General features: G+C 43.9%; 1 protein-coding gene across 1 annotated transcript in view; it reads left to right on the top strand.

The window, feature by feature from the left end:
- The first annotated feature begins 1,753 nt into the window (after positions 1-1,753).
- Positions 1,754-27,513, top strand: part of got2a (glutamic-oxaloacetic transaminase 2a, mitochondrial) — a 37,342-nt gene continuing 11,582 nt past the window's right edge. The window contains exons 1-5 of the mRNA XM_078211178.1: positions 1,754-1,908; positions 15,104-15,260; positions 19,246-19,374; positions 22,849-22,908; positions 25,141-25,302. Of these exons, the coding sequence (XP_078067304.1) occupies positions 1,829-1,908; positions 15,104-15,260; positions 19,246-19,374; positions 22,849-22,908; positions 25,141-25,302 (588 nt within the window). The 5' untranslated portion in view covers positions 1,754-1,828. The remainder of the gene's footprint in view (positions 1,909-15,103; positions 15,261-19,245; positions 19,375-22,848; positions 22,909-25,140; positions 25,303-27,513) is intronic.

Below are 27,513 nucleotides of genomic sequence, written 5' to 3'. Positions count from 1 at the left end.
GCAAGATAAAAGTAAAAAACTGCAAATACTGGAAACCTGTGATACAAACATAAAATGCTGAAATACTCAGCAGGTCTAGCAGCATCTGTGGAGTGAGGAATCGAGTTAAAATATTGCCAGCATTTTCTTTTTCACTTCATGTTTCTAATCTCTGCTTTGCCATTAAGTATGACTATTAGCTGGACTGTAATGTATATTCCCTACAGACAGCAGCAATAACTGGTCTTAACTCGACATGTAGTCTGGCCAGCAATAAGCAGTCCAATGAACCGATGCTTCAGTTTTGTCACACCTGCCTCCAGCACCAAGTGAGAGGATCGTGTGGATTTGTTTTGTTTCCAAATGTGCAGTTGCCTCAGCTTCTTTGTCCATGCTGCCTCCTTTGACCCCTTCCTGACCTAAAATTATCTTCAAATATCTCTCCCATCTTTCATTTATCTCACCCAGCTGAGCTCTTCCAAACTATCCACTTCCTGCCTCTGCGCCACCTACCCCCAACCAACAAATACACTTGTTACCATTGATCAGAAACTGAACCAGCCATATAAATACTGTGGCTACAAGAGCAGGTCAGAGGCTGGGAATCCTGCAGCAAGTAACTCACCTCCTGATTCCCCAAAGCCTGTCCAGCATTTACAAAGCACAAGTCAGGAGTGTGATGGAATATTCTCCACTTGTCTGGATGAATGCAGCTCCAACAACACTCAAGAAGCTCGACATCATCAAGGACAAAGCAGCCTGCTTGATTGCTACCCATCCACCACCTTCAACATTCACACCCTCCATCACCAACGCACAATGGCAGCAGTATGTATAATCTACAAAATGCACTGCAGCAGCTCAACAAGGCTCCTTCGCCAGCACCTTCCCAACCTACAATGTTTACCACCTTGAAGGATAAGGGCAGCAGATAGGAACACACCACCTGCAAGTTCCCCTCCAAGTCACACACTATTCTGACCTAGAACTATATCACCATTCCCTCACAGTCACTGGGTCAAAATCCTGAAACTCCCAAATAGTACTGTGGGTGTGCCTACACCACATGGGCTGCAGCAGTTTAAGAAGGTAGCTCAGCCCTACCTTCTCAATGGCAAGTAGGAATGGACAATAAATGTTGGTCTAGCCAGCAAAGCCTTTGAATGAATAAATAAAAACATTTTCTTTCCATTGATCCTATCAAACCCTCTCTTAATCTTAATAGATCTTTATTATTGCTGAAAGACACATCCTGTCAAAACTTTTCATCTTGCACTCTTCAGGACAGATTCTCAAAAATACCAATTGTAAAGGGAACAACAATTTATACTGCATGAGAAGAGAGTGCTGAGCAGTTGGCAAGTGAACTCTGATTGGTAGAGGCATTGCCAGTCGCACCATGGAGCAGTTGACTGCAGAGAATTTATTTAAAGTCAAAGCAGAGAGGTTAACTCTGATTGGTTAAGGAATTGCTATGGGGACCGAATCAGACATGGTTGTCCTCAAGCTTTTGTTTAATTGAAAAAATTGCAATGCTGGATATGTCTGCCTGCAAGGAAAAGGGCCCTGTGTGTGAATATATCCTTTAGCATAGGTGGGTAAGCCACATTCCAACCCTGGATGATAATTAAATATTAATTCCATAGGTTTTTGCACTGAAGCAATGATTCAATGACCTGAAGTGGTGATTGAATCAGCCAGGCTGCAGGTGTCGCTGTGCCGCAGTCCAGGGACCCATTTACACAGTATGGATTATCTTGCCCCCACGTTGGGCTCTCCTTGTTTTCCCGAGGTTATATATAGTTGGCGCTGAACCTTCCTCCACTGCTTCTCTTAATTCCGGTTTATCATGAAGATGTTTAGCTGCTGCAGGATCTTCTCCACAGCCGCGCGCCACCCGGGCCTGGCCGCGCTCTCCGCCCGAGCCAGGTAACCGATGGGAGAAATTGGAGGGGGAGACAGGTCGGATTTTTAAATCGGTCGCTGAGGTAACGTTTAGTCAGCACAGAGGTCCTAGGCCCGGGCTCCACCACTAATCGGATACTGCGAAGTGGATTCCGAGGCAGTGGAGTGGATTAAATGGTATTATGTGAAGTGATTTGGTGGAGGGTTGGGGGAGGGGGAGGGGCTCGCGCGCGCGCGCCCTACGTCACTGCTCAGTCAGGAGCTGCTCTGTCACTGGCAGCGGCGTCAGAGAGCACTGAGTTTCTGTGTTGTGCGCTGATTGGTTGAGGTGCGCGGAGGTCCTGCCCATGTAGGGCGCTGATTGGTTGAGAGGAGCAGGAGGACCCTCGTCATGGCGGCCAGTCTTTGGCGCTGATTGGTTGAGAGACGCAACATTTGCAGTCTAGTAAGCTGATTGGCTGAACCGCGAAGGCTGGGCGTTGATTGGCTAACAGGCGCCCGGAGCCCCGCCTGGTGATTGACGGGCCGCCCCGTGCCCTTGGTGAAGGCGAATTAAAGGACACAGGAAGAGCAAGCACGTGGTCCCCAGTGAATGACAGGAACTATGGCCACGGGGGGCTGGGATTAGCAACCAGTGAATTAAAGTGGGGTCGTTCTAGTTGCGTTTGGAAGCATAACAATCACTATTTCAGTAATCGTTAGTACTGTTGCCTCACAGCACCAGGGACCTGGGTTCAATTCCAGCCTTGGGTGACTGTGGAGTTTGCACATTCTCCCAGTGTCCGCATGGGTTTCTTTCAGGTTCTTCCCACAGTCCAAAGATGTGCAGATTTTCTGGATTGGCCATGGGAAATGTGTGGGGAAAGGTGGTTGGGGGGGAATGGATGGGATGTGATGGACTGAATGGTCTCTTTCAGCACTGTAGGGATTCTATGGTTGTAAATGTTGAGTAGGCAGGCACACTGCTTGATGTGCTATTGTAACCATGTGGAAGGTCCCAGTTTGACCTCCTCGTGCTGAGATAGATGCTATAATTTTCCAGAGCACCCTGGGTTAGTTTATTTGTTAGTAGGCTTACATTAACAATGCAATGAAGTTACTGTGTAAATCCCACACTCCTGCGTCTGTTCAGGTACACTGAGGGCGAATTTATCATGGCCAATGCACCTAACCAGCACATCTTTCGGATTGTGGGAGGTAACCGGAGCATGGGGTTGAATGTGCAGACTCCACATGGACAGTGACCCAAGCCAAGAATCGAACCCAGGTCCCTGGCGCTGTGAGGCAGCAGTGCTAACCACTGTGCCGGCCAGGGTTCGGACTCCAAATCACTGCTCAATGTCTGCTGGGTAGTATTCCCACCTCTTTAAATTAGCAGTTCGTGGGTTCAAGTCTGCACTCAGAGACTTTGAGTACAAAACCCAGGCTGTTTTTATTTAATATACACCTAACTTCTGGCAGCAGTCAGGTATTTAAACCCTTTTGAGTTAACTGTAATCTTTAAAGATGCTTCTGTGATAAAATGGGAAAGTTATAGGATCCTGGGCCTGTTTCCACTATACAGTTAGATCATCACTAAAACTCCACTTGCTTTTGCTCCACAGAGCTTATTATCACTGCATCCACAGCCATTTGAGATGAGGCATAAACCACATGCGCATCGAGCCTGTTCTGCCATTCAATGTGGTCATGGCTTACCTTGGGCTTCAATTCCATTTTCCCGCGCATTCCCCATATTCCTTAATTCTCTGAGAGACTCAAAATCTTGTCTATCCCAGCCTTAAATACATTCAACGATGGAGCAACCACAACCTTCTGGGGTAGAGAATTCCAAAGGTTCACTGCACTTGGACAAAGATTTCTCCTCATCTCAGTTCTAAGTGATTGGTCATTTATTCTGAGACTGTGCCCTTGTGTTTTAGACTCTGCTATTGCCAGAACAATCTCTCAGCGTCCATCCTGTAGGTTTTAATAAGGTTGTCACATTCTCTCAAACTCCACAAAGAATATAAGCTCCATTTATTCAGCCTCTCATCCCAGGAACCAATGTAATGAAACTTCACGGTACTGCCTCCAATGCAGGTAGTAAATTTCACATTTCAACTGCTGTTGTTTGAAAAACGGTTCCCAGATTTCACAGCTGAATTCTCTAGCTGCAACTGCTACTTCAAGATATCGCCACTAGAAAAAATAATCCCCATCAGCCGAGCAGAATTAAATCCATTTATTTTAAATATCTCGATTAGGTCAACCTGTACTTTCTGGATCAGATTTCAACCTCATCTCAGAAGCTTACAGATTTGTCCAACTGTAAGACATCAGCACAAAAGTCAAGACTGATCCTCTAGTCAAGTGCTGTATCGTAGAAGGTGTTGCATTTTGAATGAGACCTCAAACTGAAACCCTTCCTGCTCTCAGGTGGACACACAAGATCCCACGGAACTCTTCAAGAAGAGTAGTTGGTTTGATACATTGCAAAACAGCGTCTCACTTTTCCATCAAACACTCCCAGGGCAGGTACAGCACGGAGTTTGATACCGAGTAAAGCTCCCTCTACTGCCTCACCAACTAGTCCCAGGACTGGTACAGCATGGAGTTGGATTGGGAGTAAAGCTCTCTCTACATGTTCCCATCAAACACTCCCGGGACAGTTACAATACAGAGTTAGCTACAGAGTAAAGCCTTTTCAACTTGTCAATTGTTTTAGCCCAAACAGCCGAAGTATATCTACTCTTGTGAACCTCTGCATACTTGCAATCAATTTGAAACTGCCTAAAGTTATTTCATGAAGGATCTTTTCATCTGCTGAGAAGATTATCATTCTGTCAGCCTGGGGCTGTATCTGAATTGATTACCTTCAAAGGCTCAGTTTCGGGATTCTGTTCAGTTTTCCGGTCATCTGTTTTCACCCTGGAACATAAATAGACAATCTTGCCACTTAAATGGCTGGGAGTAAGTTGAAAAAGATGCACTCAGGACAGATCAGTATCCCTTTCTGATGTTGAGGATCTAACAAATCATTTATAACACTGGATTAAACTAATTGTTGATGTATTTTACTCTGGTTAACTGGTTACTAATTAGAACATAAAACATTACGGCGCAGTACAAGCCCTTTGGCCCTCGATGTTGCGCCGACAAATGAAACCAATCTAAAGCCCATCTAACCTACACTATTCCAATGACCATTTAAATGTCCTTAATGTTGGCGAGTCCACTACTGCTACAGGCAGGGCATTCCACGCCCTTACTACTCTCTGAGTAAAGAACCTACCTCTGACATCTGTCCTATATCACCCCTCAATTTAAAGCTATGTCCCCTCATGCTAGCTATCACCATCCGAGGAAAAAGGCTCTCACTGTCCACCCTATCTAATCCTCTGATCATCTTGTATGCCTCTATTAAGTCACCTCTTAACCTTCTCTCTAACGAAAACAACCTCAAGCCCCTCAGCCTTTCCTCATACGATTTTCCCACTTGATACGCTGCAAGAAAGGATGTCCCGAGGCATGGTACATTGGGGAAACTATGCAGACGCTGCGACAACGGATGAATGAACACCGCTCGACAATCACCAGGCAAGACTGTTCTCTTCCTGTTGGGGAGCACTTCAGCGGTCACGGGCATTCGGCCTCTGATATTCGGGTAAGCGTTCTCCAAGGCGGCCTTCGCGACACACGACGGCGCAGAGTCGCTGAGCAGAAACTGATAGCCAAGTTCCGCACACATGAGGACGGCCTCAACCGGGATATTGGGTTCATGGCACACTATTTGTAACCCCCACAGAGTTTCACTGGCTGTCTTGTCTGGAGACAATACACATCTTTTTAGCTTGTCTTGATGCTCTCTCCACTCACATTGTTTTGTTCCTTAAAGACTTGATTAGTTGTAAGTATTCGCATTCCAACCATTATTCATGTAAATTGAGGTTGTGTCTTTATATGCTCTGTTTGTGAACAGAATTCCCACTCACCTGAAGAAGGGGCTTGCAGCTCCGAAAGCTTGTGTGGCTTTTGCTACCAAATAAACCTGTTGGACTTTAACCTGGTGTTGTTAAACTTCTTACTGTGTTTACCCCAGTCCAACGCCGGCATCTCCACATCATGACTATTCCTGTAGACAATGACGACATAAAGATCAAAGCCAAAGGCTCTGCAATCTCCTCCCTAGCCTCCCAGAGAATCCTAGGATAAATCCCATCCGGCCCAGGGGACTTATCTATTTTCACACTTTCCAGAATTGCTAACACCTCCTCCTTATTAACCTCAATCTCGCCTAGTCCAATAGCCTGAATCTCAGTATTCTCCTCGACAACATTGTCTTTTTCCTGCGTGGATACTGATGAAAAATATTAATTTAGCGCCTCTCCTACCCCTTAAGGCTCCACGCACAACTTCCCACTACTGTCCTTGACTGGCCCGAATCTTACCCGAGTCACTCTTTTATTCCTGACATACCTATAGTAAGCTTTAGGGTTTTCCTTGATTCTACCTGCCAAAGACTTCTCATATCCCCTCTTGGCTCCTCTTAACTCTCTCTTTAGGTCCTTCCTGGCTAACTTGTAACTCAAGTGTCCTAACTGAGCCTTCACGTCTCATCTTTTCATAAGTCTCCTTCTTCCCCTTCACAAGAGATTCAACGTCTTTTGTAAACCACGGTTCCCTCGCTCGACCACTTCCTCCCTGCCTGACAGGTACATACTTATCAAGGACATGCAGTAGCTGTTCCTTGAACAAGCTCCACATTTCAATTGTGCCCATCCCCTGCAGTTTCCTTCCCCAACCTATGCATCCTAAATCTCGCCTAATCGCATCATAATTTCCTTTCCCCCAGCTATAACTCTTGCCCTTCGGTATATACCTGTCCCTTTCCATCGCTAAAGTAAACGTAACCGAATTGTGGTCACTATCACCAAAGTGCTCACCTACCTCCAAATCTAACACCTGGTCTGGTTCATTACCCAGTACCAAATTCAATGTGGCTTCGCCTCTTGTTGGCCTATCTACATACTGCGTCAAGAAACCCTCCTGCACACATTGGACAAAAACTGACCCCTCTAAAGGTTGAGGGCTCCAAAGTCTATACCCTCTGTCTATTGAATATAGCACCTAAAGCCGAGGATTGTTCAAGTTGCAGTTGCTTCAAGAATTAATCCCAGTTTGTCAAGACCAGTTGAATAGGTTAATGCCTACTCCTTCTAATGTCTGTTTCTCAGGACCAGGTGCCTCCTCTGCCATTTGTATTGTCACTGCTGCCTTTTGCTGAGAATACCCCCACACCAGAGGCAGTGCAACAAGAGGTTAGCCCTTGGCACACTGCACCAGAACTAACTCAACCTAGGCTCTTACTTTAGGAACTGCTTTCACTAATGATGGCAGAGAATTTCTACTCGTGTCTTCGATGCAATCTGATTGAAATCAATTGAACCAGAGTAGCAGATCTGAGAACTTTAAGTTATATCAAACGTAAATCAAATTTCCATGATCTTTAACGCCAGTGAAAGATTCACACCACAAAAGTATGAGGCAATGACCATCTTCAGCAAGAGAGAATCTAACCATTATCTCATGATGTCCAACACTCGATCCAGAACTATCAATATCTTGGGAGTTACCATTGACCAAAAACTGAACTGGACTAACCATATAAATACTGTGGCAACAAAGAAGGTCAGAGGCTAGGAGTCCTGCGATGAGTAACTCGCCTCCTGACTCCCAAAGCCTGTCCACCATCTACAATGATGTGGAGATGCTGGCGTTGGACTGGGGTAAACACAGTACGAAGTTTAACAACACCAGGTTAAAGTCCAACTGGTTTATTTGGTAGCAAAAGTCACGAGCTTTCGGAGCCTTAAGCTCCTTCTTCAGGTGAGTGGGCTCACTCAGCTGAAGAAGGGGCTTGCAGCTCCGAAAGCTTGTGGCTTTTGCTACCAAATAAACCTGTTGGACTTTAACCTGGTGGTGGTAAACTTCTCACCATCTACAAGACAGGAATATGATGGAATATTCTCCACTTGCCTGATTGAGTGCAGCTCCAACAATACTCAAGCCTGACATCATCCAGAACAAAGCAACCCATATGATTAGCATCCCATGCACCATCTTAAATATTCACTCCCTCCACCACTGACACAGAGTAGCACCAGTGTGTATTTCCTACAAGTTGAATTGTGACTCTTGACAGCATCTTTCCAACCCATAAATAATCTCTTGCCATCTATAAGGACAAGGGCAGCAGATATATGGGAACACCACCACCTGGAGGTCCCTCCAAGTCACACACCATCCTTCCTGACTGGGAAATATATCTTGGAAATATATTTTCTGGATGATTTCTAGACAGTTTCCTGCACAGTCTCCTTTCCTTCTCTATGAACAAAGAAAATTACAGCACAGGAACAGGCCCTTCGGCCCTCCAAGCCTGCACTGACCATGCTGCCCGACTTAACTAAAACCCCCAATCCTCCCGGGGACCATATCCCTCTATTCCCATCCTCTTCATGTATTTGTCAAGACGCCCCTTAAAAGCCAGTACCGTATCCCCTTCTACTACCTCCCCCAGCAGCGAGTTCCAGACATCCACTACCCTCTGTGTAAAAAATCTGCCTCATACATCTCGTTTAAATCTTGCCATTCGCACCTGAAACCTGTGCCCCCTAGTAATTGACTCTTCCACCCTGGGAAAAAGCTTCTGACTATCCAACTGTATGCTTTGTCTAGAATGCAAGAAACAATACTTTTCACTGTATACTAATACACGTGACAATAAATCAAATCAAATCACCGTTCCTTCACTGTCACTGGGTCAAAATCCTGGAACTCCCTCCCCAACAGAACTTTGGGTCTACCTACACCACATGGCCTGCAGCTCACCACTGTTAGAGTTCACTGAGCAAAGGAGGAATCTGGAGTCAGTCTTTCCTTCACATTGATGTATTCACAAAACCCAGAGAGCACAGTGGAAGCCAGTTCTTAACTAAGAATAATACTCTAATCCTTCCCATTTAGTACAGCTGCTCTCTCTCTTCCAGGTGGAGCATGTAGTTCATTGTGACCGGATTGCAACATTAACGACCACCACCACCTTGGGGCAGTTGGGATGGGTGGCAAATGCTGGCCTTGCCAGCGATGCCCACATCTCATGAAAGAATACGAAAAATAATTTCACCAGAAGTTGCTCCTTCTCAGAACAAGCCTCACCTCCATGATCTGCACATTAAACCGGGCGACTTTCTGACCCTTGCACCCATTCATGACCTTATGGTCATTTTCCAATGCACTTTTTAAAAGTTTTCACATATTGAGAAGTGTTTGATTTAGTGTACAGCAATTAAATTCATCAATAGTTCAGTATGTTTTTAAGTCATGTTCAAGTATTTAAACTCTGATTATTCATGGGTGGAGGATGAGACACTTATTAAAAATGTCTTTTTGATGCTAAGCTCATTTTCAGCTGTATCAGTCAAACTGCACCAGGTTATCATTCTTAAATACACCAAGGAATATTCTGTAATACAAGAGGAAAAAATAAATTACATTCTGTGATTCTGAAAGACTGTACCTTTGTGATTATGCAACTAACTTTTCTAGTATTTGACTATTACCTTAGCGCAGTGGTTCCCAAACTTTTTTCACTGGGCCGCACTTTCGGAATAAAAATTTGCTCGTGCCACACCGAATTTTTTATTGATAAGAAATACATTCAAAAACAAAAAAAAAACAACTCCTAGCAGTGCTTGATTCATAACATAGAACACAACGACTTTATAATATGATCATGGGACATCCAGAAAGTATAAAACAATGCTTGTTTAAACCATGTTTAAATGTTTCTTTGATTGTCCTTGAATCTTCCCGCCACACTTGCCATCCTCTCGCCGCACCAGTGTGGCGCGCCGCACCCTTTGGGAACCACTGCCTTAGTGGCATAATTTGTACCCAATTACCCGATTGCTCTCATTGCAAAAACTTGCCCCCCTTGTGCTTAATTTTCCTCTCCTTTTCATCCTGAGAAACAACTAGATTTTAGCTATTACAAGATCAAATGCTAGTGAGAAGAAGGATGCATTTCTTCCGAGTTGCACCATTCTGCTTTGCATGCCTGAACCTTATCTATCCATCCTTGCACTCCCTGCCTTCCCCCTCCCTCCCTATTATCCATTGCCTCTCTCTAACTTCTCTCCTGTGATTTTACGATGTTGCTGGAGGGGAAGCCTCCTTTTGTGGGGTTTCGAAACAGAGAGAAATGAAGTGGCTGAATTTTTTTCCACAAAAGGATTCCAGTTATCAAAATTAGATTTCAATTCTGGGTTGAGTGATCTTCAAAATCAGGCTATTATCCTCCAGAGGTTTGTATGGTGACTCCTATCCTGATTAGTCTCCAACAGCTTGTGCTGTATCCAGTTTCAAATGTCACCACTGAAAGCCAATTATTTAAAGTGCAGCATGAGCTGTATTCATCGTGCAAAATAACTCCCACACTGAGCAGACCAGCAGGGAGATTGTGTGGAACAGTGGACTAGCAATCTGCCCTTTCAGCTTTGGGACTTGAAATTGAATTGCTGAAGGCATTGGTGAAAACACACCTGGAGTACTGTGCACAGTTTTAGTCGCAATATTTAAGAAAGGATATCATTGCATTCGAAGCAGTTGGGAGAAGGTTCACGCTACAGATTCCTGGCTCTGGGGGGGGCGGGTTATCTTACAAAGAAATGTTGGTTTGTGTCTACTGGAGGTTAGAAGGTTGCAAGGTGATTTTATGGATGCATGTAAGATCCCAAGGGGACTTGACAGGGTGGATACTGAGAGGATATTTCCTCCTGTAGGAGAGACTAGAATGAAGGGACTTGGTTTAATAGTAAGGTGTTTCCCATTTAAGATGGATATTGGGTCATTTTTCTCCGAGGGTCGCAAGTCTGTGGAACTCTGTACCTGGAAAGTGGTGGAGGAAGAGCCAATGAATTTTTTTTAAGGCAGAGATCGATAGATTCTTGACTAACAAGGGAGTCGGAGGGTATTGGAGGTAGGAGGCAATGTGGAGTTGAGGCCACAATCAGATCAGCCATGATCTTATTGAACTGCGGAGCAGGCTCAAGGTGCCGAGTGGTCTACTCCTAATTGGTATGTATCTACGAACGCTAATCTTTGTGTCAAGGTCCTACACTGGGACTGAAGGGTAACCTGAGTGCGGTTCGAGAGGGACTTTTAATTCAGAAGCAGGAAATGCTGCAAGCATTCAGCAGGTCAATCAGCATCTATGGAGGGAACAGAGGAACTAACTTTGCAGATATAGAGTCTTCAAAAATGGAAGAAGAATAGGTAGACATTTGTCTTCATAGTTGTCTTGGGGAGGTGATGGCATAGTGATATTCTCGCTGAACTAGTAATCCAGAAATCAAGGAAAAGCTCTGGGGACCCGGGTTCAAAAATCGCCAGGCAGATGGCAGAATTTGAATTCAATTAAAAGTCTAATGATGTTGATTGTCATAAAAACCTATCTGGTTCAAATCTATATAATAAAAGCCACAGGTAAACTCAGGAGAATGCATGAGTGAGCTGATGTAAAGAAATAAAGGATTTTAAAATACCCAAGGGTTACCTGTCACTGAGCTGACTGGGCGGCACCATGGTTAGCACTGTTGCCAGGGACCCGGGTTCGTTTCTGGCTTCGGGTCACTGTGTGGAGTTTGCACGTTCTTCCCGTGTCTGCGTGGGTTTCCTCTGGGTGTTCTGGTTTCCTCACACAGCCCAAAGATGTGCGGGTTAGGTTGATTGGCCATGCTAAATTGACCCTAGTATCGGGGCCGGGGGGGGGGGGGGGGGGGGTAGATATGTGGGGTTGCCAGAATGGGGCCTGGGTGAGATTGTGATCGGTGCAAACTCGATGGGCTGAATTGCCTCCTTCTGCACTGTAGGGATTCTATGAAAGGGTGATCTATAGAAAGGCAAGATGTTGGAAAGATGGAAAAAATGAGGGTCACTTGTGGAATTTAAGTTTGAAAAAGAGGTTATAGCTGAAGTTACTAAACTCACTATTCAAAGCAGAGAGATGCAGGTGAAAGTTGAGATATTTTTCTTGCAGTTTGAGTTGAGCTTCATTTGAACAGTGCCCAATACAAATAGCAACATTATCAGAGTGGAAGGGGGAGTTCAAGTGGTAAATCACAGGGAGCTCAGGGTCACAATTGCAGACAGAAATATTTGGCAAAGCAGTCGTAATAATCTACATTTAGTCTCACTAATGTTGGAGGGAGAGCATTGAACAGTGAATATAGAGATATAGGATTACAGAGAATCTGTATAGGGTCTGTGGACAATTGCAGGGGAGGGATGAATGCCCAAATGTTGCACTCAGTTCCTGTGTTTGCACAGGAGAACTATGTCGCAGGAAAGACAGATAAAGGTAGGGCCAGTGAAAAGTGAGCCAGGGCATTCTAGAGGCAGTAGTTCCTCTAGAAAATATGGGGATGTGGCAGGGACGAGGAAATATGTCAGTGGTGGGGTTATGTTATAAATAGAAGACGGTGGTCTGATGAATCTGGGGTTGTGTGAGGTGGATGGTGAGGACCAGCAGGACTCCACTGTAGCTTTGAAAAGATAAGGGAGGGACTCGGGGTACAAGCAAAAGAGATGGGATGCCCCAGTAAAGAGCCCTGAAGAGAGAAATCTACAGTCAGTGTGTAAAGAAGGATATTTAAGAAACTGGGCGTGCAAGATAGAGTCGTCAAAGTGGGTTCAACAGCAAAAGTGAGAACAATTGGAAGCTTTCTAGAACATGGGTTGAGGAAAAAAGTTGTAGGAGTTTATAGTCTTGTAGCAGATTTTATTGGAAGCTCATCAGTATTTCTATAGGTCAGGTAATGCCAAGGGCTGGGTGAAAATTGGCAACATTTAGTATTCATTTGCAGTAAACCACCAGCCACGTTGTCAAAAGACTGGTGACAAAACCCTGCTGGTGGAGTAACAGCTACTCACTTGAGTCCCATATAAAAGCCACTGATACAGAGCTTTACTTGTTGCACCTAACATGAACAAGCTGAAAGCTAGAGAATGACCTTTTTGTTCTCCTGGCTTTATGCTGTGGTGTTGGACTTTGGAAACAGATTACTGGATATGATCTTGTAAGACTGCCTTCTCTTGCTAGTGCAAACATTTTGTGTTCCTGCAGGACAAAACTGGGTCAGACCATGGCTTAGTTATATCGGATTAATGCTCTTTTGAGGTCAGTGGTGCAGACACTCAAACTATTTGTTCCTGCTCTGTCTTTCCCCGTCTTGAAATAGTGTCAATGGATCACAGCTCCCTTGAGCTGTTTTCTTTCAATGTTTTAATTGTGCTCATTAACTACAAGTAGTCTCTTCCCCACTGGCTCAGTATCTACTATCACCTCAGATTCAGTAGTTCAAACTCTACTTCAGAACTTGATTACCTAATGGTAGGGTAATACATCAGTATGTACTGAGAGAATGCTGCATTGTTGGAGGTGCTGTCTTTTCGATCAGACATTTTAATTAGTCAAGCAGCAGCCTGACTCTCTGTACTCGTGAAATCATACCTCAACTCCCCAGATCCCTCCATCACCATCCTTGGATATGTTATGTCCCACCGGCAAGGCAGCCGCACCTTGGTAGGTCACTCCTGATCTCATGAAATCTCATGGTGTCAGACCAAACGCAGGCAAGGAAACCTCCTGCTGAATATCACTTATCACCCTCCCTCAGCTGCTGAAGCAGCACTCCATGTTGAAAACCACTTGGAAGATGATTGCCGGTTGCTACGGCTCAGAATTTATTTGAATGTCAGTCATCAAGTGTGGCTCAATAGGACCTCGACTGAAACCTGTCACTCTGGACCTGTGACAAGTGGTGAGAGAATCAATAAGAAGGAAACAAACCTATTTGATCTCATCATCATCACTATCTCATAAAAGCATTCGTCCACAAGAGTATTGATGGGAGTGACCACCGTAAAGTCCTGGTGGTGATGGAGTCCTTATCTTCACACTGAGAGCTCCCTCCATCATTTTGTGTGGCACTACCTTAGTGCTTATTAGGGTAGATTCAGAACAGTTCCAGCAGCTCAGAACTGGGCATCTGTGAGATGCTGTGGGCTATTATCGGCAGCAGATTCCACAATGTGTAGCCTCATGGCCTGGCATATCCCCCACTCTACCATTACCACCAAGCCAGGGAATCAACCCTGGTTCAATGAAGAGTGTAAGAGGGAATGCCAGCAATACCAGGCACACCTAAAAATGAGGTGTCTACTTGCATGAACACCAGAAGCAGATTGTTTAATCTATGGTAAGTGATTCCACAAACAACTGATCAGATCAAAGCTCTCGTCCTGCTACATTCAGTTGTGATTGGTGGTGGATAATTAAACAACTTGTAAGAGGAAGCAGCACCTTGAACAACTCCATCCTTGACGGCAGGGCCACTTTATGAAAGACAAGGCTGAAGCGTTGTGGTCATTTCCTGCCAATTGATCCATCTCAGCCTGTCCACCACCTTAAGCATTCATTCCCTCCACCATCAGTACACAGTGTCAGAAGTATGTGCCACCTACAAAATGCACTGCAGCAGTTCACTAAATCTTCTTCAACAGCCCCTTCCAAACCAGTGACCACCACCACCTAGAAGGCTGAGGGCTGTAGATGCATGGAAACGCCACTGTCTGTAAATTCCCCACAAAACCAGCCTGAATTGGAACTGGATCGCCGTTCCTTCACTATCTTTGGGTGGGTCACAATCCTGGATCTCCCTAGCTAGCTAACAGCAATATGCATTAACTTACAAAACATGGATTGCAAAGGTCAAAGAAAATGGCTCAGCACCACTTTCCTAATGTCAAATAGGAATTACAAATGTTGGCATAGTCAGCAACATTCATATGCCTTGAACAAATGGAATAACAAGTACTGTATTGTCTGTGAAATAGGACACCCTGAGATTGTCAAAGGCAGTATATAAGTGCAAGTTTGTTCTTTCTCTGTACAGTTGTTGCTCTGTAATGACATTTTCCCAGTAGTCCATTGGTAGGCAGGTGTAATTGCAGGGTGACAAGTTAGTTAGAGGCGTTATAAATGCTGATTATTATAAAATAGCATTACTGCTTATAATGTATTCTAACACAGATTTACTCTTAAATTGATGCAATATTGAAGTGAATTTAACTAAATTTCTTTTTTAAAGAAAATTGTTTTCTTATGGTCTTGCAGTTCCGTGTGGTCACATGTGGAAATGGGCCCTCCTGACCCCATCCTGGGGGTTACTGAAGCCTTCAAGCGAGACAGCAACCCCAAGAAAATGAACTTGGGCGTTGGTGCATATCGTGATGACAACGGCAAGCCGTATGTGTTGAACTCTGTCAGAAAGGTGAGTTGGATATGGCCTCCTTGTTTTTAAAATTAATATTGTTGGAGAAATCTAAAATCTCACATGGACTATCCAGGGATGATCAAACAATAGGAACTGAAAGAGGCAATTCAGCTCATTGGGTCTGTTCAGCCCCATGGGAGAGCAATTCAGTTAGTCCCACTGCCAAACTCTTTCCCCATATCTCTGCAATTTTAGTATTCATTATTGTGTGAGGCAGGAATGGGCTTGGGTTTAGTGTCTTATCACATCAGGCCCATTGGCATTTATTATCTAGGCTCCCTGTGCTGCCAGCACCAAAGCAGGTAGTCCCTGCAGAAGAGGGGAAGACAATGCAAGGCAGACAAACTAAAATGTAATGACATGTCCGTATGAATCAGGAGATTTTGGATGTTAGACACACTAACCAAGATCTTTTCCACAGCATGGTTGGTTAATCCGTCTTAAAGAATGTGTGGGCATCTTTGATGGGTTATCAAGTGACGTTCCTGGGTCATAAATAACATGCTGACATGGTCTGGTCTGAATCTGTTTTATATGTCCTTGTACAGACGCTGTGATATGTTCCTGATGCCGCATTGAGAAGTTATTCAATTGCTGACAGCCTCCAGGAACAAAGTGAAAAAATGAATATCCTTAAATCAGTATATTTAAAAGATGTGTCTGCAACATGCCACAAGGCAGTTAACACACCTTATTCCCATTGAAGCAACCTGCCAATTAAGTTGGACATCTCAGCCTATCGATTTGTAGGTGTCCCATGAAGTGTCAATCCTGTATTAAAAAATCTTTCATTTGAAGTGGATTAGAGGGGCATGATATATGAGACAGAGAAATGGACAGTTACAGCGGTACCATCACCGAAACAAATTTGGGAAATTTGTGGATAGCATGTCCATTTGCACCATCCCCTGGAGATTGTGTGTCTGGTGATCCTTTCAGGAAAGACATACAATGAATAATCTCACCAGAGATTTTCAAAGAGGTCGTGAAACTGCTTTACAGAAAATTAAGTACGTTTGAAGTGTAGTCACTGTTATAATGTGCGAGACGCGGCAGTTAATTTGTGCGCAAACAGCGATGTGGTTATGACCCAGAACATCTGCTTTTGTGATGTTATTTGAAGATAAATATTGACCAGGACACCCGGGAAAACGGCCCTGATGCTTTTCAAAATAATGCCATGAGACCTTTTATTGTCCGTCTGAAAGGGCAGATGTGGTCTCAGTTTAATGTCTCACCTGAAAGACAGCGGCTTTGTTTGCAACCAATGCCATGCATGCGTGATGCTACTATTTCTCCACCATGTTTACTATTTTACAGACTCTAGCAGCTTAAGCACATTGAATCAGACTAGCTGATCAATATTTATCCCTCAAATAATATCTCAAGATATTCTATAAGTATATCAATGGGAAGAAGATAACCAGGGCAAGTAGGGCCCATTAGGAACAATGGGGCAATCTATGGGTGGAGCCAGAGGACATCGGTAGAGCGGTGAAGAAATACTCTAAAATCGTCTTCACCCAGGAGAATAAGATTGAAGGTATGGAACCCAGAGAGAAACTGCCAGGTTCTTGAGCAAATTGATGTAGGGAAGGGCAAGGTTTTGGAGGTGATGGCAGGCTTAAAAGTGGACAAATCTCCAGCTCCAGATGAATTGTGTCCCAGGCTGCTGTGGGAGGCAAGGGAGGAGATTGCAGGGGCTCTGACCCAAATTTGTAATTCCTCTCTGGCCATGGAGGAGCTGCCAGAGGATTGGAGAACAGCTACTGTGGTGCAGCCATTTAAGAAGGACTGTAGGAATAAGCCAGGAAACTACAGACCAGTGAGTCTCACGTCAGTGGTAGGGAAACTATTGGAGAAAATCCTGAAGGAGAAAATCTATCACCACTTAGAGAAGCAAGGCTTGATCAGGGATAGTCAGCATGGCTTAGTCAGAGGGAGGTCATGTCTAACAAATTTGAATTTTATGGAGAAGTAACCAGATGTGTAGTTGAGGGTGTTGTATCTGTTAATTCTCAGATACTTTCGACCAGTTTGCTTACTCTAAGGTTTTACCCCGGTGTCCTTATTTGCAAGATGGACAAAGGACAAACACAAGTAAAGGTTCAACAAGTTTATTAATAATAACACTATACCCTTAAATTACCCACATAAAACAAGAGGATACCCCAGATTCAACTATACTACCCCGTAAAGATGGTTTGGTTGAACTGCAGACTCGATTCTGAGTCCCTCTGGTCCGTCATCACGAAGGTGAGTCTCGATGGCAGCTTCTTCCTTCCTTCCTTCTCTGGTCAGTCTTCTGAATGGTCACGGCCGTCTCCCCTGTCGAGTCTTCGCTCCTGTGTGACTCGAAGTGTGTCCCTTTATCCCCCAGCCTGCTTGCCTTTCCAGAAACTTCTCTGGCTTCCGGCCAATGAGGTCCCAGGAGGGGGTTCCAATACCCAGTGGGTTTCTTGATGTCTGCCTGATAGGACACCAGGGTCCGCCCCCCAGGTGTCCATCTCCATGCTGTTGAACTTATCAGATAAGGTATCCACAGGAACTCTTGGTGACAGAAAGTCTGGCCCGATCTGGGCTTCTAACAATAGGCCGGTGCATTTCAATGAGGTGCGATGATCTCCTGCTAAGTCTCGAAAGATTGTAACGACCTTTGATGGGTGGTTGATGGGTCAGGCGCAGACACGTTTGTGTATTTGTACAATTGGCCTGCCTGAGGTTTGACTGTGTTTGATTTTAATATGCCCAGTTCTTTAATTTAGGATGTCCAATTTTATCAGCCTTAAAACTAGGCCCTGTTTATATCACCACAAGGGTAGTGCAGTTGATGTAGTCTATATGGATTTCAGCAAAGCCTTTGACAGGTCCCAATTGGAAGACTTATAAAGAAAGCAAATGCACATAGGATAAAGATGGTTTGAGGAGATGGATTCAAAATTGGTTTAGTTGTAACAGAGGGTGATGGCAGAAGGTTGCGTTAGTGCTTGCCACAGGGATCTGTGCTGGGTCCTCTTTTATTTGTCATTTATATAAATGCGATAGATGATTATGTAGGATTAGTAAGTTTGCAGATGACACACAGATTGGCTGAGGTTGAGTGTCTTGGGCTACAGGAAGGTATAGATGAGATAGGCAGATAAGTGGCAGATAGAATTTAATTCTGAAAAGTGTGAGGTGATGCACTGTAGAAGGGGTAATTTGACAAAGACGTATTCAATGAATGGCATGACACTAGGAAGTTCTGAGCAACAAAGGGACCTTGGCATGTTTATCCATAGATCTCTGAAAGTGGAAGGGGAGTGGTGAAAAAGGCAGATGGGACACGTGGCTTTATCAATAAAGGCTTAGCTTACAAAAGTAGGGAGGTCATGTTGGAGTTGTACAGAACTTTGGTGAAGCCACAGCTAGAGTAGTGTGTGCAGTCCTGGTCACCACATTATAGGAAGGACGTGATTGCACTGGAGGGGTGCAGAGGAGATTCACCAGGTCTGGGGTGGGGTTGGATAGGCTGGGGTTGTTTTCATAGGAGCAGCGAAGACTGAGGGGTGACCTGATTCTGGCTGCAGAACAGGATTTCATTGACCTGCCAACATTACTAGGTTGAAATTTATTCCGTGTCAATGGAAAAAAATGACATCATTTTAATGCAGAAGTAAAGTGGATAATTTTTCTGTTTCGCTAAGTTTTCAATCAGCAGTATCTTCCTTGTCTCTTTTGTGAATTACTAATGATGGCTGTTTGACAATGATTTGATATAATTGAAATGTTAGAGGAGGGGGAGCCAGTCTGGTTGTGATGCACTGGTTATCAACCTTGATTTTTTGCACTCTTGACCTGAAATGGGACTTGAACCAGAACCTTGTGGCTCAGAGGTAAGAGGGCTACCAACTGAGGCATGGCTGAAAGGTGCATCAGACCATATAGTGCCCCGAGACATTTCTAGAACTGATTTGTATTCTGATTTTTGACACTTTCACAGGCTGAGGCTCAAATTGCAGCAAAGAAAATGGACAAGGAATACCTTCCTATTGGTGGCCTGGCAGACTTCAACAAGGCCTGTGCTGAGCTGGCTCTAGGAGACAACAGCGAAGTGATCAAGAGTGGAAGGGTAAGGAACTATTATCTCTCGCAGATAGGGATTAGGTGACAAGCATAAAGATGAGTGACAACATTCCTAGAACACTGATCTGAATAAGTGGAGCAGCCAAAGAAGACTTTAAGATAGATAAATAGGCCTGTTGGATGGAGAAAATGTGGGCTTTGTACATCACAGAAGGATTTCCTTCATCAAAGCTGGGTGTGAGTTTAGGTCTGACTTTTGTTTATCCAATAATATGAAACAATTGATAATCCAGTGATGACCCTCGGGACCAGTTTTCCTTCCAAGGTGTGAGCATGCTTAGCCGCAGAGCAATTTGAAATGTGTGTGACATTGAAATAAACAGTGAAGTGCTGGGTGGAGGCTGGTTGCAGGACTGAGAACATGGTGGCACAGTAGTTAGTACTGCTGCCTCTCAGCGCCAGGGACCTGGGTTCAATTCTGGCCTTGAGTCCGTGTCTGTGTGGAGTTTGCACATTCGCCCTGTGTCTGTGTGGGTTTCCTCCAGGTGCTCCGGTTTCTTCCTACAGTCCAACGATGTGCAGGTTGACCATGCTAAATTGCCCCTTAGTGTCAAGGAGACTATAGCAAGGTAAATATGTGGGGTTACAGGGATAGGGTCTGGGTGGGATTGTTGTCGGTGCAGGCTCGATGGGCTAAATGGCCTCCTTCTGCACTGTAGTGATTCTATGATTCTAAACCCCAAAATGTGCCTGGACGGAGAGAATGTGGGATTACCTGCAGCTATGATTAGAGGGGCAGCAGTGAGAGGGAGAGAAAGAAATTTGTGATTGGAGGAGAGGAATCAGTGATTGAAGGAACTGTTTGCAGCAGCGAAGAATATTGATTGGGGGAGAGTAGCATTTGGGAGAGAGGGAATCTGTGATTGGAGAACCTTTTTTGGGTGGGGGGAGTGGTGCAAACAGAATTGAGCAGCCCTGGTGAGAAGGAGGTGAGGAGTAGGACAAGGCCTCAGAACCTGTTTTGGAAAATTCATCCTGGATTCGTCAGCCAAGGAAGGGGACATAACTGGGAAAATTTCCCAGTAGTTAGTCACCCTGTTAGTGGAGGGGCTGACATGGATGAAACGAATCAGACACTGTCAAGATTAGATGGAGAGGTGGGAGAGCTCAAGCTTGGGACAGATTGGGGTGATTAAATGCTGGGGCAACATGATACCTGAACTGCTGAAAGCTTGGTAATGACATTGCGAGGTCAGTGCTGAATTACTTAGTATGTGTAGAGATAGTGGCGATAATTTTATAGAGAAACCTTGGAGAACAAATATGTGGGATCCTCTGTGGTAGAGGGAATTGCAGCAACTGAATTAGTGAAGTAAAGCCTTTCCTCATCCTGTGTTTAGCCCTGCCCCCGATTCTGGAGTTGGTGACAGTGGCTTCATAGATTTCTGATCTCATTGATTTTGCCTGACCATATGCCATTAGAAACATGGATAATTTATGGTACAAATGCAAAACATTTGGCCCATCATATCTCTGCTAGCTGTAAAAAGCTGCCAACCTAATCCAGCCTTCCTATTTGTGGTCCTGTAGGTTACAATTCGTGTGCATATTCATTTACTTTTGAACGCAAGAATTTGGAGCAGGTGTGGGCCATTTGTTTCTTGAGTCTGCCTTCGCAATTCGATAAGATCATGGCTGATCTGATTGTGGCCTCAACTCTATTTCCCTGTCTTCCCCCCTTAATCTCTTAACTCCTTTGTCGATCAAAAATTTATCTAACACAGCTTTGAATATATTCAATATCTCAACCTCCACTGTTTAGTTTATTTATTAGTATCACCAGTAGGCTTACTTTAACACTGCAATGAAGTTACTGTGAAAATCTCCTAGTCATCACACTTTGATGCCTGTTTGGGTACACAGAGAATTTAACATGGACAATGCACCCAACCAACACATCTTTCGGACTGTAGGAGGAAACCGGAGCACCCAAAGGAAACCCATCCAGACATGAGGAGAACGTGCAAACTACACACAGTCACCAAAGCCGGGATTGAACCTGGGTCCCTGGCGCTGTGAGGCTGCAGTGCTAATCGCTGTGCCACCATGCTTTTTCAGACAGAATTCTACAGACTAGGAACCCTCTGAGAGAAAGATCCCATCAGTCTTAATTGGGACTCTGCATATTTTTAAACTGTTTCCTAGTTCTAGACTTTTCCAAAGGGGCATCCATCCTGCTAAGTCCCCATAGGATCGCCACCTCTTCGTCCTGGGGTGAATTGCTTAGTTTCCTTGGTTCTACCATTAAAGGCAGATCACATACCCAGTAGCAGTCTTTTCCATTTTGTTTTGTGATCACAATGAAAAATGTCTACTTAAATGTCACATTTATCAAATTGTTTCCAAGCGTCAGTGTCAATCGCTTGCAAGTTAATTATAGTATGTTCAGAAAGTGTTTATATAGTGCTATCAATGTAGACAAACACCACAAGGAGCTTTGAAATGGGGGTGAAGAGAATTGAAGGAGAAAAATGGGCGCCAAGACAAAGGAGGCGACGGGGTGTTTTTGAGAGGCAAAGAGAAGTTACATCCAAGAGGTAAACTTTAAGGCTTAAAGGAGAAGAGGGCAGTACAATTGTAAAGGAGTTTATGGAGGGTATTCCAGATGATGAGAGTTAAAGCGGGACTCCCATGGGTGGGAGCGGGATTGTTAGAGGCCAAAGTCAGAGCAATGAAGAGGGATTGTAATATTTGAGGAGGTTGGTGATGGGTAGGGGCAAAGACCACAGAGAAGTTTTAAAGAAAAAGATCAGAATTTTAAACTTGAGCTGTAAGCCATCAGGAAATAATGATGACTGAGTAAGCTCACTCATTGCCCCCATCAATGTGACTCACCCAGATTAACCTCTGCTGAGTCTGTGAATATTTTCTTGTTTGCTAAATTAACTATTCATGTGGTTTTCTGAAGTGAAATTCCCAATTTGTTCTGAATTGGCAGTTCTTTGGTGTGTAGACCTATTGTCCCCAATTAGAATGGACCAAGACTGCCCAGGTTTATTGTCCAACCCTTTGTCTTGCGTTTATGACACCTTTGTCAATCTCTTCTTTGCTCTGACCTATCCCAGTCCTTTTATTCTGTCCCACCTCCACCACCCACCTCTCCAATTTTATCATTTATTACATTTCTATCCCTCTTCAGTTCTGTAGATGGGTCACATGGACTTAAGTGTTTCTCTCTCCACAGATGCTGCTAGACTTGCTGAGTTTATCCAGCATTTTTTCATGTTATACAAAGTTTGGCATTGAGCCCCAGTTTAATTGAAAATGTGACTCTGCTTTCATCCACTGCATTACTCAACCCTCAAATTATTTTCTTGTAATCTCACCCCAGTTTTGGCTGTTCAGTATTAAATATGACAGTAGTTTCTCCCTATCGATGGGCTTCTCATGCACATTGTTATTCCGAATGTTTTGCTAACACACAATCTGTAATTAATGTTCTGCTTCTTTTTGATTTCAGTATATCACTGTGCAGACCATTTCTGGAACTGGATCTCTGAGGATTGGTGCCAATTTTCTGGTGAGTGGCATGCTGTCTGCTGGAACATATTTCATGCTGCTGCTATAGTGTCAACTCCTCTGAACTTGCCTTTCTCATTTCTCCTACAATGCAGATACAGTGTCCTACAGCCTTACTTCTCACTCTGTTAACACCAAGGTTTGTTGCATTGTTTCTTATGCAGAGAGATTATTTCCCCAGGACCTCCGAATTGTGGCCATCTTTACCTCCGTTTGTCTTTCCTTCTTCCTACAGTTTATTTTCAGCCTTCTAAAATTTATGACTGTCGTGACTGTATCCGAATTTACCTTGTGTCTGTCATTCCTTTCAACCTTGGTTACGTCCTACACCATTGGCTCCCAATCCTTCAACTTTTGTTTCTCAAAGGGGTTGTTCCAAACTCTTCAGAGAGAAGTGGGCGTGTTTAATGCTCTGCTTATGGAGAACAGTCAGCCTCTTGCATCTTCGTCCTAAGTTGAAAAGGAGGGAAATAATGCAGAAGTTGACATACAGGTTGGGAGGGAGAGAAAACTTGTGCAGGCATGAGGGAGCCATTCACTTGGGATAATCTGAAATCTCTGCCATTGTGGATTGGTTTTATTAAATATTCTGAAGCAAAATAACAGTACAAAGCCGTTTTGTTTTAAAGCATTTGACATGTCTGATTATCTCAACTGAGTGATTATTTTGATATTTGAAAACCGTGTATTTGCATGTTGGCACCAGTCATATGCTTTGATAACTATCTAATCTGACAGCTACATAACTCCAGTGTTTCGGTCATGTGAACAAGTCAGAGGAAATGTAGTACTCGGTCAGGTACATTGTTTAGTAAGATCCGATTTTAACACTCAACTCTTAACATAAGAAATAGGAGTCAGCACTCAGCCCCTCTAGCCTGCTCCACCATTCAGTTAGAGCAGCATGGTGGCACAGTGGTTAGCACTGCTGCCTCACAGCGCCAGGGACCCAGGTTCAAATTCCACCTCAGGTGACTGTGTGGAGTTTGCACATTCTCCCTGTGTCTGTGTGGGTTTCCTCCAGGTGCTCCAGTTTCCTCCCACAGTCCAAAGATGTGTGGGTTAGGTGGATTGGCCATGCTAAATTGCCCCTTAGTGTCAGGGGGATTAGCAAGGTAAACACATGGGGTTAAGGGGATAGGATGGGATTGTCGTCAGTGCAGGCTCGATGGGCCAAATGGTCTCTTTCTGCACTATAAGAATTCTACGATTCTATGCAGGTTGTGGCTAATCTCATTGTAGCCTTAACTAAACTTTCCTGCCTGCTTCCCACTCCCGCATAACCCTTGGCTCCCTGGTCGATCAGAAATCTGGCCAATTCAGCCTTGAAGATATTCAATGACCCAATCTCTACTGCTCTCTGGGGTAGAGAATTCTAAAGATTAGAGAAGAAATTGAGAGAAGAAATTATTCCTCTTCTCTGTTTAAATTAGTGGCTCCTTATTTTGAAGTTGTGCCCCTAGTTCTAGATTCCTCCATGAGGGTAAATATCCTCTCAGCATCTACCCTGTTAAGTCCCCTAAAAACCTTCTGTGTTTTAATAAGATTACCTCGCATTCTTCTAAGCTCCAATGAGAAAGGCTCAGCAGTGCTCAACCATTCCTCATAAGAATCAGTCTAGTCAACCTTTTCTTAACTGCCTACAATGCAAGTATTCATTCAATTCTCTTCTCACACCTAGTGGTGCACTAAGGCAGACTTTCATCTGCTTCTATAGCTAGCTATTCCTGGAACAAGTTGCTAGTCTGTTGCTAGTGGCTTATAGTTTAAGGGATACATTTCCACATCAAGCATGGTTGACCAGGAGTCTCTACCGCTCTTATCGCCAGCCATTGGTGTGTTAGAAGGATTTTGCAAGTTGACACATTCAACCTGTTCGGTTGTGTTATGAATCACCTTCCTTAGCCATCAAGACAGGGGTGGAGGGGTGGGACTCAAACCCAGTGCTTTTGGCTCAAAGGCAGGGATGCTACCCACTATGCCACAACAATACAAGTATACCCCTCCTCAAAAAGAACAGTTCTCTTCCTGCCCCCATTTTCCTCCTCCTGCAATCTTTAAAAAATATATTTGTGGTTTGTTTGACAAAATATTGAGTGGTGCTCAGATGGTAAGAGTGATGTACAACAGAGTAAAACAGGAGGACCCCTGTTTGGTGGGGGTAGAGAAGAAGAATCCTATAATAACACCCTAACTATAATGTGCAGCATTGGTGCTTTCTCCTGCCTTGCAGCAAAGGTTCTACAAAAACAGCCGAGAAGTCTATCTGCCCAAACCATCCTGGGGCAACCACACACCTATCTTCAGGGATGCTGGCTTGGAAATCAAAAGTTATCGCTATTACGATCCGAAGACTTGTGGTTTTGACTTTGCAGGGGCACTAGAGGACATTTCGGTGAGTGTGCTATTAAGCCAGTTCTTGGATAAAAGGCTGGCGAAACTCGGAATAATATATTTTTGTGATGTGTGCATATAATATATATTTTAATGTAGCCAAGTTGATGGTTATACTTGCTGCTAATTCAGAAAACATTGAAAATATAGTCTGATGTTTTTAATTCCAAAAATAGATTTCATTGTTGGTGACATCTGCCTGTAATTTGCTACAGAATTTTGTAAACTCATTGATTTCTGGTAACTGGGATTGCTTCGTTAACGGTTCATGATCTTTTGTTAATTTGGGTAGGAGATTATAAAGTTTTGTCACTTCTCTAATGTACTAGTGTGGTCAAGTGGAAAAGAAAGTCACTTGGGTATTTATCAGCAATCAACAAGACTGTCAAATATTTTAATGACCTCAAATTGCACTCCCATCAGCAATGCTTCATGCTGACTGTACAACTCAAGAACAGCTTCATCTCTGCTGCCATCAGACTTTTGAATGGGCCTACCTTATATTAAGTTGGTATTTCTCTACACCCTTGCTATGACTGTAACACCACATTCTGCATCCTCCTTTCCTTCTTTCCTATGCATTCTATGAACAGTATGTTTTGTCTGTATCGCATGTAAGAAACAATACTTTTCACTGTATGCCAGTACATGTGACAATAAATCAAATCAAAAACTCCAGACCATCCTTGAACACAAAGACAGCCTCTGACTGTAATGATAGGTACTTTGATACTCCCTATTTACAGCACAAGAAGACAGAACATTATAATCATTGTTGGTTGGGCTAAGGCCTAGGAGCCTTATAACTAATGGGAAAATAAACTTGGGGGAGACGGGTACTAAATTATTTTGTATAGCATACTTGTTAGTCCTTGCCAAATAGAATTTTTTCAGAAAGTAATAAGGAGGATTGATGAGGGTAGTGCAGTGGATATTGTCTATGTGGATTTCAGTAAAGCCTTTGACCAGGTCTCACATGGCAGACTGGTCAGAAACGTGAGAGCTCATGGGAGATGGGAATGTGGCAGGTTGGAGTGGTTAATGGATGTTTTGTGAATGGAAAACAATTTCCAGTAGTGTTGCACAGGGCTGAATGTTGGGGCCCTTGCTGATGTTGTATATATTAATGACTTAGACTTAAAATGTGGGTGGTACTAATTGGAAATTTGAAGTTACAAAAATTGCCCATGTAGTTGATAGTGAAGAGGATAGCTGTCAACTCCAGAATGATATCAATGAGTGGGCAGAGAAGTAGCAATTGGAATTCAGTGTGGAAAAATGTGAGGCAATGCAGTTGGGAAGGGCAAACAAAGCAAGGGAATATTCAAGAAATGGGAAAAATATTGAGAGGGATTGAGGAGAGGAGAGACCCGAGACTATGTTCACAGGTCCTTAAAGCTGGCAGGACAGGTGGACAAGGTGGTCAAGATAGTAGATGGAATGCTTTCCTATATTGGGCAAGATATTGAATACAAAAGTAGAGATGTAATGATAGAACTCTATTAAATGCTGGTTAGGCCACAGTTGTGTACATTTCTGGTCACCATTATAGGCAAGACATAATTGCTTTGGAGAGCGTGCAGAAGAGATTTACAAGAATGTTGCCAGAGTTTGAAAACTGCAGCCATGGGGAGAGGTGGATAGCCTAATTGAGGTGTTCAAAATTATGAGGGGCCTTGGCAAGGGCAGTCATGTAAAATTTGTATCCCCAATGGAGGGTTCAATTACCAAAGGGCACAGATTTGAGGTGATTGATAAAAAGATTAGAGGGGACATGAGGAAAGACTTTTTCACCCAACGGGTGGTGGGAGTCTTGAATTCACTGCCTAAATTGGTGGTTGAGGCTGAAATGCTCAACTCATTTAAAAGGTACCTAGATCTGCATCTGAAGTGCTGAGGACCAGGCACTGGAGAGGAGATTAAAATGAGCAGCTAATTTATTCTTTGTGGGCTGACAGACACGATGGACTGATTAGCCTCTTTCTGCACAGTAACCTTTCAATGGTTCTATAACTAGTCACTGTCACATATCAAAAGGGAAGAATGATCAATGGTTGAGATGTAGTCATGAGGTTCACATCGTAGGGACAGTCCAAAGCAGTTCATGTACAATTAGCTCTTTCTGGAGAGTATTCTGAAGACCCTCACACTACATCAAATGAGGCAAATGTTTTGAATCAAGGAATTTAGGGGTGCAAACACCCATTCTGTT

This window comes from Mustelus asterias, chromosome 4 (assembly GCF_964213995.1).
Source record: "Mustelus asterias chromosome 4, sMusAst1.hap1.1, whole genome shotgun sequence".
NCBI lineage: Eukaryota > Metazoa > Chordata > Chondrichthyes > Carcharhiniformes > Triakidae > Mustelus > Mustelus asterias.
This window is presented reverse-complemented; position numbering and strand designations above follow the sequence as displayed.